Below are 14250 nucleotides of genomic sequence, written 5' to 3'. Positions count from 1 at the left end.
TAAAGTACTGTATCATTTAAAAAATAGCCTTGCAACATGACCATCAAAATCACTGCCATAGTCTTGTGCTTCAAGTTACATGTACCCTTCGTGGTGACTTATTTCATCAATTTTTTTAATACTTGGTGAGAGTCAGAAATCAAAGCTGATTTTGTTGCCCTAATAAGTAAGGCAATAATTGACCCCTGTGCTGAATCTCCAGTAACTTTTACCACCTTATTAGTGTGGCAGATAAATTTAAAAAGGCACAATAATTGGGGTGGCATGGTGGCTCAGTGGTTAGCATTGCAGCTTCACAGCACCAGGGACCTGAGTTCGATTCCAGCCATGGGCGACTGTCTGTGTGGAGTTTGTACATTCTCCCTGTCTCTCTTCGGATGCTCATTTCCTCCCACCATCCAAAGATGTGCAGGTCAGGGTGAATTGGCCACGCTAAATTGCCCATAGTGTTCAGGAACGTGTAGGTTAGGTGTATTAGTCAGAGATAAATGTAGAAGATTGGGTTTGGGTGGGATACTCTTCGGAGGGTCGGTGTGGATCTGTTGGGCCAAAGAGCCTGTTTCCACACTATAGGGATTCTCATTCTAACCCTAAAATTATACATTCCCCAATTTTACTTTGAATTGAATAAACTAATTAAGATTTAAATGAAAGGCTGAAAGCCTAATAATAGAAGTTTCAATAACATATATGTAAACATCTCTGGGCTATTATTTTGTATAACTGCAACTTTTTCCAAGTCTCTTACTGGTTTCCTTAAGTTCAATTGATGCTCAAAATGAAAACGATTTGCTTCAATCAGCTGGTTCAGTGAGAAGCATTCACACCTTAGGCAGAAGGTCATGGATTCAAATCCCACTTGAAGACCTTAGCAGAAAAGTCAAAACTGACACTGCAGTACAGGACGTTATGAACTTTATAATTGCATTTTAAAAGAAATGGCTAGTGAGAAAGCTGATGCATTGGGTTTAAGTTTGTTGTCTTCTTATCTTGTTGATGAAACTGTGATGGATCTATAAATGCATTTCTAACAGCCTGATAGTAAACAACAACTGGCATCGCCCTTGGCAGGTAAGCAACACAAAGACCTACAATGGCTCCTGGTCTTCAGTGTCCTGTCTCAACGACTACCGCCCCATTGCGTTAACACCCATCATTATGAAGTGTTTCGAGAGATTTGTGATGAAGCATATTAAGACCCTGATGCCTCCCTCACTGGGCACCCTGCAGTTCCCGTGTCGTCAGTGGTTAGCACTGCTGCCTCACAGCACCAGGGTCCCAGGTTCAATTCCAGCCTTGGGCAAATGTCTGTGTGGAGTTTGCATATTCTCCCCATGTCTGCGTGGGTTTCCTCCCACATTCCAAAGATGTGCAGGTCAGGTGAATTGGCCATGCTAAATTGTCCATAGTCTTAGGTGCGTTAGTCAGAGGGAAATGGGTCTGGGTGGGTTACTCTTCGGAGGGTCGGTGTGGACTTGGTGGGCTGAAGGGCCTGTTTCCACACTGTAGGGAATCTAAATCTAAATCTAAAAACAGATGATGTCATCTCCACCACCCTCCATCTGGCCCTTACCCACCTGGACAAGAAGGACATCTACCTCAGATTACTGTTCATAGATCTCAGTTCTGCATTTAATACTATCATTCCTCAGCAACTGATTGGAAAGTTGAGTCTGCTGGGCTTGAATACTGGATACTGGGCTCTGTAACTGGATCCTGGACTTCTTGACTGGGAGACCTCAGTCAGTCTGGATTGGGAACAGCATCTCCAACAACATCACACTGAGCACAGGGGGTGCCCCAGGGCTGTGTGCTCAGTCCACTGCTGTTCACCGTGCTGACACACGACCGTGCAGCAATGCACAGCTCAAATCATATCATTAGGCTCACTGATGACACAACAGTAATGAATCTCATTAGCAGGAATGATGAGTCAGCACACAGGGAGGAGATGCAGCGGCAAATGGACTGGTGCAGAATCAACAACCTGTCTCTGAACATGGACAAAACAAAAGAGATGGTTGTTGACTTTAGGAGGGCACAGAGTGACCACTCTCTGCTGGATATTGACAGCTCCTCCATGGAGACTGTGAACAGCACAAAGTTTCTTGGCACCCACCTGGCTGAGAATCTCACCTGATCCTTCAACACCAGCTCCATAGCCAAGAAAGCCCAGCAGTGTCTCCACTTTCTGCGCAGGCTGAGGAAAGCCCACCTCCCACACCCCCATCCTCACCACATTCTACAGAGCATTCATGGAGAGTAGCCTGAGTAGCTGCAATCCTGTGAAGTGCTTTTGGAAATTTTACTACATGCAAAACATTATACACTACAATTTGGAGAGCTCTTAGTAGTAGTGTTCATACTTCTGAGCCAGAAGGTCCAGGTTCAAGTCCTGTTTGCCTGAGGTGTATATAACATCGCTGACAGTTTAATAAAAACAAATTGTTATTTCTGTAGCTTATTTATTTAGCAAATGTAAATTCCCTGAGTCAAGTGATTTACTCTTCATTTGCTGAGCTTAAGGTTTGTGATTTTGTCTGTAAAGCGGATACTCTTCGGTAATGTGCAGAATCATCGTTCCCTCCACAAGTTCATAAAGTGTTTATCCCAAAGCCCCACTGGTGGAAATTGACTGAGCAGGGGTCTGGGCTTGTCTTAATCCTATTTAGCAAGGCCCCCTCTCATTATGCAAGTTCAAAGCCTGCCATTTGCCAGACAGTGTTTGTCATAAGGTACTTGTTAATGACTTGCTGTGTTTTCCATTCCTTGATCCAAAGCACATTAGCTGTGAGATCTTGTTCAGGAACATCGCTCCATACTGGTTCCCAAGATTGAATGTGGACTGTAGGTCATCTTGGAGTGGATAAGTGAAGTGAAGCATAGATGGTTTCAACCAGCTTGTGAGATATGTGGGAGAGTGATGTCTACAAGGTCAGGAAACTGGGAGGGGCATTGAGCACAGCAACCAATCATAATGCATGCATGTGTGATGACCGATGAGAGATAGTGCACAATGCTCTTTTGTGGAGTCTGATAGGGTGTGGAGGTCTGGAGAATTGTGGCAGCAGCACCCTACAATGATTCAGCAAGTTTGGTTTAGTTAGGTTGTTGCTGAGCTCACATCAAATGAATCTATTGGCATGAAAGAGTTTCAAGCCTCTGCTTTAATAATTAAAGACTCCTATTCAGTAGCTATTAAAGCCTTCTGGCATGCAAAAAGGAAGTCAACAGATTTAAACAACTCGAGATCACTATGGCTAAAGTAAGATTTTGAACATATCCTACCTTCTCTTTCTGGTGAAAGTTTTTGTTTAAGGAGGTGATCCACAAGGGCAATGAGGCAAGTGTAGCACTGGGAGCCCACAGCGTTCCAGTTCATGCCATACAAAATATGAATAGCCTCATCGATTTGTTCATAACGAATATACTGATGGATGAGTTCAGTGGGTCTCAGCTTTCCTCTAAATATGGTACCTGTCATAAGAAGAAAATGTACATGTGAAGTAAGAAAAGTTATAGAACAAATTTGGGTGATTATAAAGGTTTCAGTTTGATGCTAATTTGAGGTAAAGCACCAAATTAAATACTATAGGACCAGGCAATCATGTCAGTCACTAATCTCTTGACAACTAGGTCATGAACAAAAGGGGTTAATTATTTAGATGTTGATGGATGCTGAGCAATCATTTGATCTTAGTAACAAGGAGTGACTAATCAGCACATTGCGTAATCTTGTAACTATGGAGGAAGAGCAGTATTCACTGGCACTTGTGGTCTTGTGACTTGTAACAAGGCAATATTATGGCCGGGGCTGGCGGGGTAGTGCAGAAGAAAGCTGTCATTACATTTTTAGAATGTTTAAGACAATTGGATACCAGGAATCAGTAAAAGTGAGAGACATTAATTGTAGATGTCAATACTCTTCCATCTGGGTGCTTGACCTCTTGTGGGTGGTGAGCTTCCAAATGACCTACACAGGAGAATGAAGTGACAGACAACTCATTGCCTAATTGATTTAAGAACAGTGCTTAGGGAAGCAGTCCAATTAAAATTACAAGCTGGCAATTAGCAGCTAGAGCTCCAAATCCCCTCTCTCAGCCTGCTGGCAATAAAGTAAAATGAAATGTGCTTGCAATATGAAGTAAAATCTGCAGATTTCTGGGAAGCAGGCATGAGTCAAACCACAAGGGACAGCGAGAAAGCTTTGCTGATTCCAAGAAAAAGCAGTATGCCTCACAGGTAACCAGGTAATTTACCATTTTTCTAATGGGCAGCATCTTAAAATGGATCAAACAGGCAATTGTAATTAATGGAATGCTTCAGAACACAATACAGCTGCCCATAATAGCCTTTGGCAAGGTAAAAGGGGAATACTGTGATAAAAAGTTAACTTTAAAAAATTGCATTCAAAAGAAGTAATGAAAGACAATACTGCAATACATTTTGTAGGGCTTGGAGTGAATTACTACCTAGCTCATTTCGAATTTTCAGTATCCAATCATATTGGTAGTAAAAAAGCTGCTTCCAATTTGATGGTGTTCATCGATATTGTGACATCATGACGTGTGTGCAGAAAACTACCTTATTCTACAGTTATTAAAAATACTTTTAACATTATACTTGGGGGCCATCCAATATGGAATGATTTGAGATGGGCTTGTTATTTGCTTTTTCACCACCTCTTCTCAATTCTGCCCTTTGAAAGCTGAATTCCAGAGGACCATGCTGGCTTGCTTCTTACAATCGAGGGTGTCATATCACTGCATGCAAAGAATTCAAGCATTAACTCTGTAAATCAATCTAACTGAATGTTGGCATGTGAAACCTCATGTCTCTACCAGAGTGTACAGACAGGCAAGTACTTGTATGAATTTGTACTTTAGCAGTCCAAATGCCAGAGTAATAAATTCTTATACTGAGCATGCTGTTACAATACTGAAACAGACCACTCATCCTAAAAGCTTCTACCAACATTTATCCACCACTGGAGCAAATGTTTCTAATAACATTATTCCTCATTTTGTTTCAAAATCTCTCATTGACCAATCCGATCTTACACTGTTCCTGTCTATCGAACTAAGCAGGGTTGTGTGACCTCCCAATTCTCTGCAGTTGGTGAGAGCCTGACCACAGTCAGCATGAACATCAGGCATCAAATGGCCTCCTCTGGTTGCAAGCCATATTTGAATCATATAGGAGAAACTTGTAATAACTCCATAAAGGCCGGTATCCTGTCACCAAATCATCCTTTATTTACATGCGGAAATTCCTTGACACTGATCCAGCTCCCTCAGTGCCCTGATGTCTGACATGGCTTTTTTTCTCTCTTCTCCCGCACACTACTGCCTAAAAGTGGTAGTGCTTATTTTCCCTCAGCACCCATGTCGTGTTTGTGCAGGTGTCAGACACAGTGAAAAACATGGAGTGTGTTCATCTTTGTTTATATTCCACCACCAGGAAGAAAGGAATCACCCGAGTGGCTAGTGACAAGCAGTACCCTTCTTAAAGGCAATGGGCAATGCTGTGTGATCAAACAGTGAAGGGGAGGGCAGGGATTAAATCAAAATAGACTTGGAGGGGGACATTCGTATTTATCTTTTTTTTTCCTATTGCAGTGGAAACAGGCCTGCGTGCGGGTGAGCCCAGGCAGTAGTAGTTACAGCAGGCCCCAGATGTAGGTAGGCCCAGGCAGCAGCAGCAGTGAGGGAAGGTCCAGGCTCCAGTAGTAGGAGCAGGCCCAAGCTGTAGCAGCAACAGCAGCGGTGATAGTAATAAGCTGCCTGCACAGCTGAACGCAGCTTCAAATAAGCAAAAAAAAGAAAAGCCAGAAAACAAACAAACAAAGAATCTCAATAAAAAATAAAAGGAAAAAAAAGAACTTCAAAATAAACTCCTCCTTAATGCAAGGACACAGAATCTCTCCTCTCCTCTTCTAACACAGGGAAAAGAGCAGAGTCCTTCATTCCCACACTGATCCAGCTCCCTCGGAGTTTAAATAGAGCTGAACTTTAAACACTGAACTTTAACTCATGGCAGTACAACTTGCAATCCACACAAATGGCAGCAGTGGGATTCAAACCCACGCCTCCTTAGAGTCTGGGGCCACTTGGCCACGCTACCAGGGTGTGATGGCTGGGAATTGAACCGGATCAACTGCATGGAAGGCAGCAACGCTCACCAGTATACCACCATCACGACATTCCTATTTATTTTTTTTTCTTTAGAGTCAACAAGATATCTGACATTGCTATTCTTTTTTTTTCTCTTTATTTCCTTTTTTCAAACCCCCACACTACCGCCTAACTGCGGTAGTGCTTCATTCCCATTTATATCTGTCTGACAGGGCTCCCAGATTGGACCATATTAACAGCCCCAATTAGGGAATACATTTTCTGTGAGGTCCACCTAGCTGACCTCATTATAATCAAGTTAAACTTTAAAAAAATGTTGGAGAGAAATATCTAACTTTGTGTTTTAATAAATTAGTAGGACTAGTAAACAAGTGGATAATTCTTTCGTTTTGAAACACATCGTATCTAATCACTTCTGTGACATAAAAGTTTCAGGGAAATCCATAGTCAATTCTTCATAAATTTGACTAGCTTGTTGAAAAATTGATAATCCATTCCTGACCATGACATTATAAATTGGACATTTACACACTTATGAAACTGCTTTAACTTCTTTCCATATGTACTACATTACAACTGAACCATTTAATTATTTTCGCAAGTTATTAAAAATATGTATTATACAATGGCCTAGATTTTGAGATGATAATGACAGCAAAAACAATCAGTATTTACCATAATCAAATCATTGAAACATAAATTTCTGGAGTCTGTGGAATTTGGAAAATGGAAAACTGGAAGTTTTTGGAAGCTGTCAGTGATTGTACCCTTGCCCAGAATGTATGTTGTGAAGTCCTCCACAGTAAACTAACACTGAATTAATCAGACTTTCACTCATTATATTTGTCTGGCTGTAAAAACCTTTGAAAAATGTACAGTTTTTTGAATCATGTTAAATGAGATTTTAATCATGTCCTGACTTAAAATTTACTACTAAATATCCTTACAGGCCCTGAAAAAACAATTTTATATTTGAGGAATGTTAAATATCATTAATATAATTTTTTAAAAGGGCCTTTCATTTCAAATATAGCATTTTCATCTTTATCCAATTATAAGCATTTATTTCACTATTTGAAAACATAAATTAAGAGCAAAAGAATTCAACTTCATGGATTCCTGAATGTGAGAATAATTCTATTTAATTTGCTTCTTACTCTGCTGGTTGACATTACCACTACTAATGTCTGGAGAACCCTCTGACTTGGTGCCAGATTCAAAACTATTAGCAAAAAAGAAGAAATAGACATCCAAGGCACCTAAAGCATTGTGGGCAGCTTTATACAACACTAGCAGTGATTGTTATTGCTTTGCCATTGACTGTGAACCAAGGCCATTGTGTACAAGTATATTTCACAATGTGAATGTGAAGATGCCAGTTAATCGAGGATATGATATGGATCACAGATTTGAAATTTAAACAAATAAATTAAAAGAAACTGAAGAACTTTATAAACAATTTATGCATTTCATAATAAAATATTACAAAGGACTGAACAAATATACTGAAATGTGGCAGAGAGCTTACCTAGTTTCAAACAAAGTACTCCAACAGGCCCTTTATCAAATCTCAGAAACATGCGATCATGTAAATCGAGGCTGTCACTACTTGAAGGAATGACATGGGAAACTGTCCACTGAATCTGTGCCAATCTACTTTTTATAGCAAAATGTTGGTTGAGTTGAAGTTTGGTCACAGGTTTTATGTCCTCTGCTAACAACTGCATCTTCATTGGTGACAGTGCCATGTCATAACACTGAATTTCACCTTGATAGCTGCTCACCATAATTAGTGCACCATCAGGGTGCCATGCTATCAAAGAAGGCATCAGATCAGCTTGAGCTAGTAAAGTTACCCTGCGATGAGCATCATATAAAATCAGTGAAGAATCCTCACAACCTAAAGCAAGCTTGTCTTCTATAATATTTCTGCTGCAGCAAATGGCTTTGGATCTCAATGGGATGCTAATGACTGCCACGCGCTGTAATTTATTCCGAGTACACTCATAGATGCAGCTGTCTGCCATTGGCTCTTTGTCTTGGCCGACAAAGCATTCTACTGTGTGGACCTGATATGGCTGATTAATACTGAAACCAGCATCAAGTGGATCACCTTCTGTGCGGATGAAGCTTAAAATCTGAAAAGGAAGAGAAACAGTACACAAATTAAACACAATGAATAGTTAGTATCATTCTGAACAGTTGCTGCTATATTATCCCTACTTATACATTTAGGAATCAGAAGACAACTTATTGGAAAATATAGTACTTGTGTTTGTAAAATAATGCGTAATATTTAAAAACATTCAGACACCAATGGCTGGATTTTCCTAATGTCATCAAAACAATCATGTGGCAGAATGTCCAACTGACCATTAATCCCACTGGCATCCAATCACATTTTTGAGAAGGATGTAATGTAAAATGTAAACTGGCTTTACAGTGAACATCCTACTTTGAAAGGAAGAAAATAAATCAGGTTTGTGGCAGCAACTAAAAGTTTTAGCAGCTGCCAACCTGCACATGCATGCATAAGAGCTGCAACTGAAGTTTGAAAAGCAATAATAAAAACAGCAATGTGGGCGATTGTGGGAAAGTTGGTGGGGTAAGACCTGCAAATAACAAAGTCTACAGATTCTCAGAAATAATGCTGGTAGAGATAATGGCAAGAAGAAAATGGTTCTAGTAGCCAAGGAGTCATTTGCTAGGGAGCCTGAAGGTTTGTGGCATTGACTGTTTCTACTTCAACAAAAAGGGCTATTTTGTGCTAGAAAGATAGAATATTGCTGAAAGCCTTACTCTTCCTCTCCTCCAGCAGCATGTAATGTAAAAGAAAGAACAATGTGTAGCAAGCACTAGAGCCCCCTCCATCCCACCTCTTCCATGCATTCATCTCCTGTTATGTCATTCAACTTTCACATTTTCTGTAAAATTAAGTACAAGGTGAAGAGACAACTCCATTGCCTGCAGCTAATATCGTCTCCTTGTACTGGAATATTATTGGATAGCTCGCCCAAATATGGGAAACAAATGTCACATGTTAAATTCTTTTATGACATGCCTCGATCTTTGTGTTCTTTGCAAGGGCAAGACCTACACACATTCCAACATGGAGGAAAAGTTGCTTCAGATCTCTCAATGGACATTAAGAGAAGGTTCTGCAACTTAGAAACACACTCCGTGGCAAGATTGGAGGACAGCTGTCAGATTCAGGTTGGAAATGGAACTGGCCATATCCAGAGCTTGTTCTTTCTGTAGAAAATCTCAAGACTCAAAAGGCATTATGTTATTGCTTAGTCACACCTTAAGTCAGAAAGCACCTTCTTGAAATTAATGCTCTTTTTGAGCCTCAAGTGCTGAACATTACAAGTAACCTGACACATAAGTCCAGGGTGATACTTCCTCCACCAGATTCCCCCACTTTCTCCTGTACATCATTTAAACACCAGCTCAAACTGGGGACAGATTGCTACTGAAACAGTGAAAATCTCTGGGTCAGTCATGCTGGATCTATAAATACCATTTTTGTCTGGATAGATTACAGTTGATCTATTGATGAAGTTAATAGGGTGACTCTACCCTGCCCTTTGGGAATCCAGTTACCTGGATGAAGATAATGGCTACCTCTTGATTTATTTGGTTCTTGCAGATAAGAGTACATTTACAAACACCTTGAGAGCAGCATTCATGACATATTTAATGTAATGATAACTGTCAGCTGACTAATATGACAATGACAAAATGGAAATTACATCACAGATACTGGCTGTGGCCCCCACCAGGACACCCTGTTGTCTGTCCTCCACATGTGCCCTTAATTATTATGATCCCCAGCTGTTTTGATATCCCTTTATTGCTTTTTTCTTCATCCATTTATTTAATCTATTCTTAAATGTTAAAATGGGACAAACCTGTTGTCATAGTATCATGGACTCATAGATTAGTAAGGCCATTCAGCCTGTCAAGTCTGTCTCAGCTGTTTGCAAGAGAAATGTAGCTAATTATCTTTTAAGGGCAACTTAAAATGTGCAGTAATGGCTGATACCATGATAAACAGCTTTACCAAATCATTACATAATTTCCTGTTCTAATTAAAATAGTCCAATTTTTAAATACTTTTCTCTGTATTTATGCTTGCTCACACCAGGCAGCATTTAAATGAATCTATCCTGAGCTTTTTCTTTGCTTCAACATCTTTCTTATTGTGTAGATCCAAAACTGGACACTTCGCTCCAACTGTAGTCTAAATAAGGTTGTGTACATTCAATGTGACATCACGATTGCTGTACTGTATGCTTCCTGCCATAATCTCTAACATTCTTCTTATCCTCTTGAGATGTTGCCTTTAAACATCTTAGGAAGCTTAAACTCCAAATCCCATTCAAAGCAGCTTCAATTTTCTTTTATAAACTAAAACATGGTACCCCTTTCTCTTGGATTCAGGGCAAGTCAGTCACTGACATAAATCTCCAGACTCTCTGTTGATTGTAATAGTCAAAGGTAAATTAATTTACAGATCAGCCCTGGGCATTGGTTACCTAGTTAATACATTTAGGTACTGCAAACTGAGAGATTCAGATGACATCCTCTATAGCAGAGGAGACATTAGCAAACATATTAAGAGCTGTGGAAATATTGAGAAGCAATAGCCAAAGTACATCTTGATGGTAAAGCAAGTAGCAAGTCCTGATCCAGGAGGTTATCATCATTTGCTGGCCCTCAATTTAAGTATGATGTCTCCTCAAGATTGGGAATTTTTGCCATTGGTCTTTACATTAATGGGTCTTTATCAGTCCTTCAAGTACACTTCAATGGCTCTGAAAAGACCAGTCCCACTAGATATTACTAGCAGGGTAAGCATTGGGGGTAGTGAGTGTGTTAAAAAGACATTGGGGCTCTATTGCAACACAGCATTTTCTTTATTCATGAGACCTCTTCCCATTAGTCTAGTTGATGTAGTTTATATTTATTTCAGAAAAGCATTTGACAAGGTCCCACATGAGGGTATGATAAAGAAGGTAAAAATACCTGGGATCCAGGGAAACTTCGCAAGTTGCATCCAAAATTAGCTTAGCAACAGGAGATAAAGGATGGTGGTAGAAGGCTGTTTCTGTGACTGGAGGCCAGTTTCCAGTGGCATAACATAGGGATATAATGGGGGTGGGGTGGGGTGGGGTGGGGTGGGGTGGGGTGGGGTGGGGGGGCGAAAGTAAGTTTATGGATGACACCAAGATTCACCAGGTACATGATAATAGGAAGAAAGTCTTAGGCTATAGGAGAATATGAGTGGCAGATGGAATTTAACCTTGACAAATGTGAGGTAATGCACTTTAGAAGAAAGAACAAGACAGGCGAGTACTCAATGATGACAAGTGATGAGATAGCTCATGGCGCAATGGTTAACACTACTGCCTCACAGCACGAGGGACACGGGTTTGATTCCAGCCTTGTGCAACTTCCAATGTGGAGTCTGCACATTCTCCCCATCTGCTTGGATTTCCTCTAGGCACTCCCACTGTTCAAAGATGTGCAGTTTAGGTGGATTAGCCATGCTAAATATTGCCCTATAGTCTCCAGGGATGTACAGGCAAGGTGGTTTAGCTAAGGATACCTCATGAACTTTAAAACAAAACTTGGATGAGAACTTGTAATGTCTTAACATTCAAGGCTGTGGGGAAAGTGCTGGAAAGTGGGACTACAGTACATTTGGAATAGTTTTTGTTGCAGCAGACCTGCTGGGCTGAAGGGCATCTTCAGTAATGTCTGAATTTATGGTGAGGATTGATCCCATATTGAGCAGGATGCATGGTAAAGCGATTTAAAAGTTATTTGAAGTAGTGGCACTGCTGAGACATCACAGGTGAGGAAATGCTAGGATAACTGGGTCCATGTCAGCAAGGGGGTTAGAAGGGAAATAGTAGAAAAGAGTGTGGGGAAGATGAAGAAAGTAAAAGTAAAAAGTAATTGCACCTCCACCTTCTCAAGAGCAACTAGAGATGATCAACAAATGGGCTGGCCAGTGACACCCACATCCCAGGAACTAATAAAAACAGACTAAAAGGTGGTTGGTTAGGATCTAAAAGGAGGAAGAGAAGAAAGAAGAGAGGAATTTGTGTGCAATGGAAGACAATATAAGATTTGAGTTTTGTGGTTCTAATGCCCAAGATTGTGACGCATGCTACATGTATTATGCTGGTCACAGTCTCCTGGCAATCACAAAAGGCCTTCAAAAAGATTCAATTCTGCTTTAAAACTGTGCATAGTCCTTTTGAAGACAAACACAACATTTGCTTCACAAGGCCATTTACTGTTAAGCGGCTGGAACTGTTTAGATGCTACCTTCATCCTCTGTCAGCAGCCCTTAAAAGTGAAAACCTTATTGAAAGTATTAAAATTAGGTTAACGGGAGATGCTCCTGTGGGGACAATGCTTTTTATAAGTCAGCTATTGACAGGTCCTGCTGTGTCCTGCTATACGCCTGAAAATCTACACCATTATTAAAAACATAGATTGGTTGTCTTAAATTTTTTTACCTTTACAAATTAACTTTCTGCAAAAAACTATTAAAATCTCTAGGCAGGGCTTAATCTTCAGTAGTGTGAAAAACAACAGAACAACTTCAGCATTTTAAAGCAAAGTTTTATCATAGAACTGTTTATTACGGAGTGATTTAGAATTTAAAAGTAACTGCATAAAAGTGTTGAGAAAGCAGTTACTGATTCATGTATCAGTCTAAGCCTAAAATTGTTTCATCTCCCTTATTGTTAAAGAAGGGAATGAGAAAGGAAGTAAGAGTGAAAACAGTTGTGGTAAAACAAATGCATATAGCAAGGCAAGTGTTGATTGAAATATGCAGCTTCAACAAATATCTGTGCAAAACCATTTAAAATATATCTACATTAAGAGCAGAATACTGGGATGTTACTGGTTCTGATTCACGTTGTTTCAAAGAAAGGACAATCTGATTGATTATATTCTTTCAATGGAGTAATTACCATTAATGCTGTCTCTTAAAAAAAATTCCAATAAAATGAAGCATATCAAATTGCAATGTTTAAGAAATAGCCTGTGTGTTTCAATTTTATACATCCTTTGCATGACCACTGCAAGAAGGTCCATGAAATCATAAACTGAAGCAAATAACAAGCTTCAAATGGAACACTCTGAGGAGAAAATTGGCTTAACTTGCAAGTTGAAAATGAACAAAGAAAATGTATAAGTCAGATTGCTATGATTGAAGTTTCTGAAGAAAAACTGAGACTTGATTTACTTCATGGTGTGATAACTAAAGTAGCTAGTTTTCTCAATGTTGCAGACAAAAATCACAAACATCACCTTAATTAGAGGTGAACAGCAAATCCATTTCATATTTTAAAAATATTGTACATGCATCAGAGTTGCAAACAGAACTTTACTTGCAATTTCTTCTACATGTAATATAAAACAGAATTAAATAAATACAAAGTCCTGAGTTAGGAAAGGAAGCAGATTCATATCTGTTGAACTCCATTCCTAATGATGCACGTTGCAAATGGAGAGATAAGTCCTAATTAGTCTGATGGCCCCAACATAAAATTGGGCAAATGAGTATTAGATTATAAAATGGAATGTGCACCTGACACTCAGATACAGGGGTTTCAGTGAGACAACTAGAGTAGGGATCAAAATAAAGAGAAAGTTATGAAATTTCCCAATGTACTCTGCATAAAAGGCCTTAACAAATAGTATAATTGACTCGGTAAAATGGGGAAACAAAGATCACATAACATAAATTATGTTCAATTCACTGTAATTCTGGGCAATGAAATATCTTACCTCAATTCGGCCATTTGTGCAACTCAACAACACCATATTAGCTCTGTCGCTTTCACTGGATATTGGAGACCAAGGCCAGGCATCCCCATGAACCGTTTTCCACCAGCAGATCACCATATCCTGTATGTAATTAATGGCTAAGCAACGTTCTACCCTTCGTCCTGCAGGGCCTGGTAAATTGATGTAAGAAATCTGTAAAGAAACAGAACTGTCATGTTAAAACCACTGGATTGTACTGAAATAGTCTGCATAATAAAATGGTTCCTGATTTCACTTTGCTTCAATATACTTAATCTTATTT

General features: G+C 39.7%; 1 protein-coding gene across 5 annotated transcripts in view; it reads right to left on the bottom strand.

Annotated features, from left to right (window-relative positions):
- The window catches only part of wdpcp (WD repeat containing planar cell polarity effector), a 143061-nt gene that overhangs the window by 60222 nt on the left and 68589 nt on the right, over positions 1–14250 (bottom strand). For all 5 annotated transcript variants that reach the window (XM_072581588.1, XM_072581585.1, XM_072581586.1 and 2 more), the window contains 3 exons: positions 13950–14141; positions 7663–8272; positions 3289–3477 (listed from right to left, as the gene is read on the bottom strand). In XM_072581588.1, coding sequence (XP_072437689.1) covers positions 3289–3477; positions 7663–8272; positions 13950–14141 — 991 coding nt within the window. The remainder of the gene's footprint in view (positions 1–3288; positions 3478–7662; positions 8273–13949; positions 14142–14250) is intronic.

This window comes from Chiloscyllium punctatum, chromosome 11 (assembly GCF_047496795.1).
Source record: "Chiloscyllium punctatum isolate Juve2018m chromosome 11, sChiPun1.3, whole genome shotgun sequence".
NCBI lineage: Eukaryota > Metazoa > Chordata > Chondrichthyes > Orectolobiformes > Hemiscylliidae > Chiloscyllium > Chiloscyllium punctatum.
This window is presented reverse-complemented; position numbering and strand designations above follow the sequence as displayed.